Genomic DNA, 11,426 nt, shown 5'->3' with positions numbered 1-11,426 from the left:
AAGACGGGGCACTATAAAACTCTTAGAGGAAAACATAGGAAGAACACTCTTTGACATAAATCACAGCAAGATATTTTTTGATCCATCTCCTAGAGTAATGGAAATAAAAACAAGAATAAACAAATGGGACCTAATGAAACTTAAAAGGTTTTGCACAGCAAAGGAAACCATAAACAAGACGAAAAGACAACCCTCAGAATGGGAGAAAATATTTGCAAACGAATCAATGGGCAAAGGATTAATGTCCAAAATATATAAACAGCTCATGCAGCTCAATATTAAAAAAACAAACAACCCAATCAAAAAATGGGCAGAAGACCTAAATAGACATTTCTCCAAAGAAGACATACAGATGGCCAAGAGGCACATGAAAAGCTGCTCAACATCACTAATTGTTAGAGAAATGCAAATCAAAACTACTATGATATATCACCTCACACCGGTTAGAATGGGCATCATCAGAAAATCTACAAACAACAAATGCTGGAGAGGGTGTGGAGAAAAGGGAACCCTCTTGCACTGTTGGTGGGAATGTAAATTGATACAGCCACTATGGAGAACAGTATGGAGGTTCCTTAAAAAACTAAAAATAGAACTACCATATGACCCAGCAATCCCACTACTGGGCATATACCCAGAGAAAACCATAATTCAAAAAGACACATGCACCCCAGTGTTCATTGCAGCACTATTTACAACAGCCAGGTCATGGAAGCAACCTAAATGTCCATCGACAGACGAATGGATAAAGAAGATGTGGTACATATATACAATGGAATATTACTCAGCCATAAAAAGGAACGAAATTGGGTCATTTGTAGAGACATGGATGAATCTAGAGACTGTCATACAGAGTGAAGTAAGTCAGAAAGAGAAAAACAAATATCGTATATTAACACATATATGTGGAACCTAGAAAATGGTCCAGATGAACCGGTTTGCAGAGCAGAAATTGAGACACAGAAGTAGAGAAAAAACATATGGACACCAAGGGGGGAAAGCGGCAGGGGGGTGGGGGAGGTGGTGTGATGAATTGGGAGATTGGGATTGACATACATACACTGATGTGTATAAAATGGATAACTAATAAGAACCTGCTGTATAAAAAAATAAATAAAATTTAAAAAAAAAGAAAATGTCTAGTACTTTCCAACCGTAATGCAGTTTTGGGGTGCAGATGTCTTAGGGTTACCGAAGGGGGAAAAAGTGACTTGCAGCTGGCTTAGCTTTCTTCCATTCTCCACCATTCTTACACGTACCCTGTGTAAAGAAAGTATAAATAGTAAAGGCCGTCAGGGCCTGTGGGAGCTAGAATGAGATGCCTGGCCAAGTTCTTCATGGCTTCAGAGGGGCCAGCCATTTTGACTTTGCAGTTAGCTCTGATTATGTACCAGCTGTTTGCAGAACTTCTGTAAAATACGACTGGAAATGGGATGACTTAACACCTTTGGAATATTTGCCTCTTCATCTGTCACAGAGCGTGGCAGAGAGAAAGTCATTTGCAAAGGTCCAACAGCTGGAATTCCTGAAAGCAAATCTTGTTCTGCTCTGGGCCCCATGGAGGAAGCACCCCATCAGTCCAAGATGGGGTAACTTTGGGGAAGCGAAAGCACCATAAATAGGTGCACACGGGGACTTCCCTGGTGGTCCAGTGGTTAGGACTCTGCGCCTCCACTGCCGGGGGCCCGGGTTCGATCCCTGGTGTGGGAACTAAGATCCCGCAAGCTGCGCGGAGCAGCCAAAAAAAAAAAAAAAAGATGCACACAGCTCAGTATTTTTAAGAACTAGCAGAGTGAGCGTGCCACATCGGTTAAATATAACCGAGAATGTTTTTGTGAGGTCACAGAGCAATCATTGTCGTGCCATTTGGACTTTCAGTTTGTTCTTGGATTATTTTAACAGTGTTTTTATTTTAAAACTTCCATTAAAAGAAACACCTCCCCCTTTTTGGTAATTAACAATTTATATGGGAGAGGAGAAAATGTTTTTGTTATTTTTTTCTGCGTACTTGCTGAAAGTGATAGTGAACAGATTTCTCAGTTTTTTTGGGTAGGCCAGTTCTTGTATTTATTTTTCTGTAATGCTGAATAATAAAATCAAGTTGCACAAAACCCCATTTACTGTAATATATATACATACATACATATGCATAGGTTTTTAGGAAGACACATAAAAAATTAAATGTTAGCCTGTGAGGAGGAGGAGTGTGGGTGAGGGGGAATTGTACTTTTTGCTTCATATCTTTCTGTACTATTTTTTTGCTATAAGCATGCATTTTTTTGAATAATTTTTAAAACTTCTGATTTCCAAGATAGCTTTTTCTCACCTCACCTACCTTTGTAGGTGTTCTCTGAGCAGCCTCTTAGGACTCCCCGGTATTTCTCCCACTAATACAGGGTCAGTGCTGTGTGGTCTTTTCCCCCGTCATGCATCCAGTGACTTCGGTCATGTTTGTCCTGCTCCCACTCTCTGTGTTTCTCACAGGCCGTAGCATTCGGGGCCCTCGGAAATGACGTGGTCTGCTTTCCTCTCTCACGGGCATGGTACCCGAGGCCCCCGTGGCCCTTCCCTGCCTGTTTGAAATCTCAACTGGGCTGTCTTGCTTTTGTGATGAGCTCAGAAAGGCTGATGTGGGATGCCTTACCTCCTCACAGATCTGACATCCCTGTGCATCCCCGAGGGCTAGCGTGGTCTGCCGATTGGTACCTGAGTATTGGAAGAGTCCCCTGATTCTAAAACACCCAGACGTCATGGCTTAAGGTCCCCTGGTCCAGGATTCTCAAGGGGCACCTCTGGTGGTGGCCCCAGCACACGAGGGAGATGTGCCAGTGCCATTGTGGATGACCTCGCCTCCATCTTGACACTTTTCAGCATGTGTTACCTGGGGCTCATTAGGAAATCTAAACTGTGACACTTAAGGTGATGTTTTCTTTGTAAGGTTCCTGCAGCCTTGGAGATAAGTGACTAAAATGAAGACAATAATGCTTCAGTCTCTGGAGAGCTGAGGGAAAGCACAACCTTGGGACTGAGCGGGTGTGACGGTGAACCTGGCTTCACCAGGGACTGGGCCGTCGGAAGGGAAAATCCCCACGGTCTCACTGGCGGCTCTTAACCATCCTGGGGGAAAGGAACGGCGGGACAGGGTTAATGACACCGGCTCTTGTGTGTTTCCCTCGCTTTCTGGGTCCTTTGCTGACTGTCCTCCCGATTCTGCCTGCAGGTTGTGGAAAGGAGGAGGACACCAGCCGAAATCAGAGAAGAGTTTGAGCGGCTGCAGAGAGAAAGGGAAGAGAGGCGGCTGCAGCAGCGAACCAACCCCAAGGTGAGCTGGGCCAGTTCTGGAGGGAAGGGTTGTGAGGTGCGATCCCCAGACGGCAGATCTGAAATAATTAGTGCTGGTGGCCTTTTATCGTAATAACGTACAGAATCGGGAGGAACAGCATTTTGCTTACTGCGTCTCAAGAGTAGGATCTGCCTGGAAAGCTATCAGCAGAGCTGCTGGTGATGAGCCGGAGTGAAGGCAACACCAATCCCCTGGTTTTCCCGGAAGCCAGGAGACTTCCTGAGCAGAAACGCAGGCTAGCTGTCTGAGACCTTTCCCTGTAATCCTGCTGTCCAAGCCCTTGACACGGGAAAATCAGGCAGAGGTCCGTGTCAGGAAAGGACAGCCACCTACCCACGCATTGAGGCAACAGGATTCCTTGCAGACCAGTTACGAGACAGAGAGCCAGAGAACGCAGAGGGCTGGGGGTGTTTCGAGACGCCGTGAAGTGAGGGGCGTGCTTCCATCACCCCAGGACGACGGTGCCGTGAATAGCAGTCACCCGGCTGTTTCCCCAGCCACAGGGTGACCACCTTTAACCATCAGTCAAGTCCCCGATGAAGTCAGAGTTGTGTACCCCAGGGACACACCTGCGTCTGAAAGTTACTTTTCAGTCCTGTATGATCTCCTTTTCCTTGGATGTGTTGGGGAGGCAAATTGTTCTGTGTGCGTGCCACAGTCCTGTGGCAAAAGGAGAGCTCGGTCGGTTTGAGGTGCCGGTCACGCTGAAGGGCTAACTGAACGTGGCTCGGCGTTCCTGCTCAGCCGTGTTTTGGGAGGGGCTCAGCGGCCAGACTCTGTCATCGTGGCCGGGGTAGCCCGGCAGGCAGCCTGAAAATCTTCTAAAGAAAAAGAACAAACGCTAGCTTACAACTGGGAAGCATGATGTTCGGAGCTTCTGATCAAATACGTTCTAGAAAATGGATTTTTCTAAGACCCCTACAGCATTTAAAGGTCCAGATACCCAGAAGACTCCCATCTCTTTGAATCCTGCATTTCAAAGTATACTTGTAAGCGCCAACGCCTCTCCTTCCCTCCTGCCGTCCTCTTTAGCGGAGGACAGCTTCAGGAATGTAGTTAACTTTGGGTCAGTGGAGGTAGAGACTTGAAACACCCGTTGAACCAAGTCAGGGGGTGTGAGATGCTGAGAGAGATGAAAATCTCCGAGGTGCCCTGAACTGCGCTAACGGGTTCCCTTCTCGGGTATCCCAGCCAGCGCACTGGAGGAGGTCTGCGTAAAGGTCAGCCTTGGCATGTGGAGCTCAGGGTCGGGGGGCTGGGGTGGAGCTGGGGTGGCAGGGGCAGGCTGATGCTGTGCTGTCTATGATTTGCTGGCTGAAGTTTTGCTGCATTCAGAACAGTGAGGGGGAAAGACAACATCACAGTAGCCTGAGCCTCTGTGTCCCGTGATAAAATTGGCCATCTGGGTGTGTGCGGTGATTGCTTACTGGGATTGTATGGAAATGTGTCTCCAGGCCATGTTTCTGTGAAATGAGGGAGCACAGCTGTGACCATTTCACACATGCCTGCAAGGTATTGTACGATTCCCAATACTTTGCTACTTCCAGAAAGTGCTGCCAAAGAAATAAGACATTTTCTAACCAGAAATACTGAGTGAAAACCAGATGCCGGCTCTGTGGCATTTTGAGGAGAGGTTTTGAGCTGGATCTTTTATTCCATTTCTGACTGTTTTTGCTTTGCAAGATGAGCAGAAAGATTTAGAATGTTCTCATCCTAAGACGAAAGGGGTGATCTCTTTTAAGAAGACCACAGGGAGGACTTCCCTGGTGGCGCAGTGGTTAAGAATCCACCTGCCAATGCAGCAGACACGGGTTCGAGCCCTGGTCCGGGAAGATCCCACATGCCGCGGAGCAACGAAGCCCGTGTGCCACAACTACTGAGCCTGTGCTCTAGAGCCCACAAGCCACAACTACTGAGCCCGCGTGCCTAGAGCCCATGCTGTGCAACAAGAGAAGGCGCCGCAATCAGAAGCCCGCGCACCGCAACGAAGAGTAGCCCCCGCTCGCCGCAACTAGAGAAAGCCCGCGTGCAACAACAAAGACCCAGTGCAGCCAAAAATAAATAAATAAATACCTTAATTAATTAATTTTAAAAAAGAAGAAGAAGAAGAAGACCACAGGGAGAAGGACACCTTTGATGACCTTGGGGCTTGGTATGGCCTGTCACCCAGACCTGCACTGAGGATCACAGCTTGTAGGGGATGGACAGACTGGGACAGTACCATTCATGGTACTGCCGTCTGAAACTTGCACGGGTACTTTTCCATTTTCACCAATAAGAGTTCATTGGGCAGGAGTTTTCCAGGGGAGCAGGTACCAAGAACAGACAAAAGGGTCAAGTGAGGAAACCTGTAGGTTGGAAATACTGGCTCTGACACAGCGATACAGGACGCAGAGCTCGCCCTTTGACCTGTGTGCAGTTTTTTCATTTGGAAAATGAGGATACGTCCCCTGACCACCACGCCAAGTTGTTAAATGATTGAAAAAATATGAAATAGATGTTAATTTATTAGAGAAAGACAAGCCTGCTATGTAAGTGCAAAGTGGTACGTGTACCAAGGTGAGGTTAAGAACTAAATTTTGCTTCAGCGTCTCATTTGGCACCGTGTGGGAAACACTTGGCTTGGTCGGGTAGTTCATTGCCCCCTGGTGGCTGGCTGGGTTTGGGTGGGGTCTGTCAGTTGGGTTCTGGAAATGGCCCTCTGCTGATACCCTCCACCTGCTCCGGTGGCCGAAGCCCAGTGGCTTCAGCGTGGCCAGTCACGTGTGAGCCTCGGCTTAAGTGAAGGTGCCCTGGACGGCACTGCGGGGCCGGAAGGAGCGAGTGCCGTGCCCAGGTCCGGCGTGCATCCCCTTTCCCTCCCCACCCTCCGGCCAACAGGGCACACGGGCTCCACGTATGCTGGGGGCAGCGTGGGAGAACCTTGCACTTGGCGTCAAGAGCTCTGGCTTCGGATTCCACCCCCAGCCCCAGTTCTGCACCCCGGGTCCAGCCACTTCTCCAGTCTTAGCTCAGTTTCTCCCTGTGTGAAATGAGAGGTTTGCCACGAGGCCCAGTGCTTGGGGTCAAATCCTCAGACCCCAGAGTCCTTAGCTTAATTGCTTCTGTTTTCTGTCTTTAGGGCCATGTGGGAATAAATTCCTCTGTCTGTATTTCCTGCTGGAAAACACCAAGCTCAGGTTGCTGGGGTCCTGGGGCTTCCAGGGCCCTGCACATTGATTGAGCCAGCATGGGGGTGAGGGGAGTTTATGACCAGACAGACGATGAGGTTTGTCTGCATCTCGAGGGCTGTGTGTGACTGGAGTCTTGACTGGACCCCCCTGGCCTTCCTCCCTCCGTCTTGAAGATCCCTATTTTACTTGCATAATCCACCTCCATTTCTTGCCTTTTAGAGACTTAAGATCATACGATAGGCTTGTTCTGTGCCATGTTCACATCATATTGATTATTGTCATTCCTTTCTTTTGTTAATACCCATAAATCTCTCTCTGTGGACAGCGGCCAGTTTGGGAGTCAGACTTTTCACTGCCTTCCTAATGAGCTTGTCCAGACCCCATAGGAAGCAGGGCATTAAGTCAAGGATTGTTTAGGGGGCTTCATTGTCTGACTCTGAGAGTATCAACTCCCTTCTTTTGGACGCTGTTACATAAGAGTTTCGTGGAGATTGTTACTGTATTCCCTGGACCATTCATTTTCCTTTCTCCTTCTGCTATTACAGAGGTTGACATAAACTCCCTGGTAAGACCTTCTTTCTGGTTTTAGAAAGGCCATCTTATCAGTCGTTCCTATAATAGCTGAAAAACAAAATTTAGCTTTATCAGGAAAAAAAATGTTAAATAATGTATCAAGGAAGACATGTAACCATAATCCCAAAAAGATGTAAAGATGTATGAGTACAGGGTTTCCCTGGTGGTACAGTGGTTAAGAATCCACCTGCCAATGCAGGGGACACGGGTTCGAGCCCTGGTCTGGGAAGATCCCACATGCCGCGGAGCACCTACGCCCGTGCGCCACAACTACTGAACCTGCGCTCTAGAGCCTGAGAGCCACAACTACTGAAGCCCGCGTGCCTAGAGCCCGTGCTCTGCAACAAGATAAGCCACCTCAATGAGAAGCCCGCGCACCGCAACGAAGAGTAGCTCCTACTCGCCGCAACTAGAGAACGCCCGCGCGCAGCAACGAAGACCCAACGCAGCCATAAATAAATAGAAAGATAGATAGATAGATAGGTAAATTTATTTTAAAAAAATAAAAGATGTATGAGTACATTACTCAATTATTTTTAAAGGATTTTTTACAAGGTTTGTTTTGGTTGCCATGGCTAATGATCATAGCTGTCGGAATGAACCTGTGGTTACGGCTTCAGTCTGTTCCGTGGAGGTGATTCTGATGTCATAAACTGAATCGGCCGGGCTGACAGGATAATCGTGCAGAAGAAAAGTTGTTTGAACCCATATGTTTGTCGTGCTCAGTGGCAGAAAGGGGCTGCTGTTGAAATTGAAGAAGTTGGACGTCGTCCCTTAAGGAGGAGGGACCAAGTCTGGGAAAGCGCTGAGCTAGAAAGCAGGTCTTTGGAGGAGAGGAGGGAGGTGGCCGACTGTGACGAGGCGTAGAGGAAGCTACTTGAGTGGGTCGCAGCTGCACCCGCATCCTGCCAGCGTGACCACTTACATGAGCAGGGTGTCAGGGTAAAGTCCGTGGGGCAGAGGTCTGGGGCAGGGGGAGTGGCTGGGACCGAATCGTTCTTAGAAGCCCTGGTAAATTTGAGTTTGCTTCTCCATGACAGTGGAGAGTACAGGCTCCAACTTCCATCTCAGACAAAATGGTCCCGTGGAGACAGTCTCACAAGAGCCACCACGGGTTCATCGGCTATAAAACGGGCAAATTTCACATCGCCTCTTACCGTGATAGCCTCTTCCGGTGGAATTTTCAATTAGTAAATAGTTACTATCGAGACTGCATTTGACAGAAATTTCTCACATTATCCTTGTGGCCAGATAAAGACATATAAACACAAAAATATTCAGAATGAACTACCATATGACCCAGCAATCCCACTCCTGGGCATATACCCAGAGAAAACCATAATTCCAAAAGATAGATGCACCCCAGTGTTCATTGCAGCACTATTTACAATAGCCAGGACATGGAAACAACCTGAATGTCCATCAACAGAGGAATGGATAAAGAAGATGTGGTACATATATACAATGGAATATTACTCAGCCATAAGAAGGAATGAAATTGTGCCATTTGCAGAGATGTGGATGGACCTAGAGACTGTCATACAGAATGAAGCAAGTCAGTTAAACCAACTGAAAGCAGCACTTGACAGAAAGCATCCGGAATTAGTCAACAGAAAATGCATAATCTTCCATCAGGATAATGCAAGACTGCATGTTTCTTTGATGACCAGGCAGAAAAGCTTGGCTGGGAAGTTCCGATTTCTCTGTCATATTCACCAGACATTGCACCTTCGGATTTCCATTTATTTTCGGATTTCCATTTATTTTGGTCTTTATAAAATTCTCTTAGTGGAAAAAATTTTCAGTTCCCTAGAAGACTGTAAAAGGCACCTGGAACACTTCTTTGCTCAAAAAGATAAAAAGTTTTGGGAAGATGGATTATGAAGTTGCCTGAAAAATGGCAGAAGGTAGTGGAACAGAACGGTGAATACATTGTTCACTAAAGTTCTTGGTGAAAATGAAAAATGTGTCTTATTTTTACTTAAAAACCGAAGGAACTTTTTGGCCAACCCAGTAAGTTATCCAGGCTGTTCACAGAGCCGGTGTGGGAGTGGATCCCCGGCCGGCAGGTAGTGCTCCGGTCTCGGCGTGAGTTCCTTTGGGTCAGGAGTGGCTGAGCCTTTGATGCTGATGCCGTCTGATGGCCTCTGGGAAAGGGCTGGGCCCCATCTCTCCCAACTCCAGGCCCAGCCTGTGCGCGATGGTGTCATTTGGTTATGTTGGGCCCTCCTGATCAAGGCACATCTGAGACTTATGGGCACAAGAGGTCTTATTACGTTTTTTGGGGCTTTTTTTAATAATTTCTTAAATTTTTTTTTTTTTTTTTTTTTTGCTGCGTTGGGTCTTCGTTGGTGCGCGCGGGCTTTCTCCAGTTGCGGCAGTTGGGGGCTACTCTTCGTTGAGATGTGCGGGCTTCTCATTGCGGTGGCTTCTCTTGTTGCAGAGCACAGGCTCTAGGCGCTCAGGCTTCAGTAGTTGTGGCACGCGAGCTTAGTTGCTCCGCGGCATGTAGGATCTTCCCGGACCAGGGGTCAAACCCGTGTCCCCTGCATTGGCAGGCGGATTCTTAACCACTGCACCACTAGGGAAGTCCTTTACTAGTTTTTAAATATGCATATCAGACCTTTTTGAGATAGTCATCATTTTTAAGTAGCCCCTAGTTTCGAAGTCTAAAGTGTGGCAGTTTTTTTTTCGTGTGTGTGTGTGTGTATCTAAATAATATGTGTAAGTAGTTTAGAAAGTCAGATAGTTACTAGGCTTTTTTTTTTTTAAATGTTGCCCCCCCACCTTGTGGAATCCTGACTCCTTTTCCCCACTCCTCCCTTCTGAGCTCTTTTCTCTGACATTTCCTACTACTTCTAAGTTGCATATTTACTCTGTTCTCTGTTTTTTTTCAGTTTTAGTAATTATCTATTGACCTCCTGCCAGAAAAGATAAGGATATAGTTCCCCCAGACAACATATCTTTTTCAGTTCATCCAATGTAATTATAATACCCTTTAGGGTTAAATGAATATTCACTGTACGAATACTCAGTTGAACCTGATAGTATACTATGATTACCTGACTTCTCTTAATACGCTTTTTACTCCGTGGTGTTAGTAGTTGTCCAATTTGGTTCCTTTGATTAGTTTCCTATAAATCTGTCAGACACCTTGTGTGTTCTGTCTCTCTCCTTTTGGTCCTGGTAGCATCCCTCTGGAGCTCTCCTCCATCATCCCCCATCCCAGTCCAGACTAGAGTCTGCTTTCTAGGCCTGCTGTCCGGCTGTGACCTCAGGACTTTCCTCGCCAACTTCCTAGGACTGCCTTTGTGTTCATTCATTCAACAAATTGGCCTTGAGTGCCGGCCGAGAGAGGCACTGTTAGACACTCGGCAAAGCAGCCCCTTCCCTCGTGGAGTTTGGATTCCCTCCAACCCTTTCCTTGGTTGGCTCCCACACCTTCCCCTTTTTGGTTTATCTCTTTGTGGAGGAAACACATTCTCCAGTTGCTCCTTTACACAAGATGCCTAAAAGTCAAATTTCTTTTCCGTTTCATTCCCATTCAAGTGTCTTTTAAAAGAAAAGATAATTTATATATAATCGTATGTATGTATGTAATAATATACACACACATACATAGAAGAGATATGTGTAATATTATGAACTATAACATAGTAATAAACACCTAGTACCCACTGCCTGACCCAAAAACAAGAATATTGCCCATAACTTGCATTCATTTCCACATTTCTCTCCTTTTCCATCTCCCTGCCAGAAGGAAACACTATCCGAAAGGATCCAATATGTGAATAAAAGGAATGTATCAATAGAAAGAAAGAAAGGGAGAATGAATATAAAAGAAATAATATGAGAAATTTCCCAGAACTGAACGACTCCACTTTCCAGGTGGGAAGGGTCCACTCCACTCCCAGCACAAGCAAGAAACTCACATGGTCCCCATTCTGTTGCTTTTTAAATTTTGTTACAAATTGGATGTATGCTTAAGCAATATAGTGTCTCATTTTTATTGTTTTTGAGCTTTGTAAAAATGGTACCATGCTATAGGTATTCTTTTGGGACTTGCTTTCTCCCCACCACTCATACTCTTCCAAAATTCTGTATGTTTCATGAAGCTGTGTCTCACTCATTTTCATTGCTGGGTACCACGGCTCATCTCTTCTCCTGCTGGTGGATATTTCGATTGTTTCCAGGTTTTTGCCGTTAGGAACGTTGCTGCTGTGAACATTCCTGTGCATGTTTCCTGGTGCACATGTGCAAGGCTGTCTCTTGAGTGTGTGTGTGTGTATGTGTTTGCACATATGCACGTACACCCATATACCACACACACCTAGATA

At 46.4% G+C, this 11,426-nt stretch overlaps 1 protein-coding gene across 1 annotated transcript in view; it reads left to right on the top strand.

Annotated features, from left to right (window-relative positions):
* DNAJC11 (DnaJ heat shock protein family (Hsp40) member C11) overlaps positions 1–11,426 on the top strand; it is a 68,320-nt gene that overhangs the window by 34,565 nt on the left and 22,329 nt on the right. Inside the window, exon 4 of the mRNA XM_036859584.1 lies at positions 3,221–3,322. Coding sequence (XP_036715479.1) covers positions 3,221–3,322 — 102 coding nt within the window. The remainder of the gene's footprint in view (positions 1–3,220; positions 3,323–11,426) is intronic.

Source organism: Balaenoptera musculus, chromosome 1 (assembly GCF_009873245.2).
Source record: "Balaenoptera musculus isolate JJ_BM4_2016_0621 chromosome 1, mBalMus1.pri.v3, whole genome shotgun sequence".
Lineage (NCBI taxonomy): Eukaryota > Metazoa > Chordata > Mammalia > Artiodactyla > Balaenopteridae > Balaenoptera > Balaenoptera musculus.
Note: the sequence above shows the minus strand (reverse complement) of the source record. Positions and strands in the feature narration are given on the sequence as shown.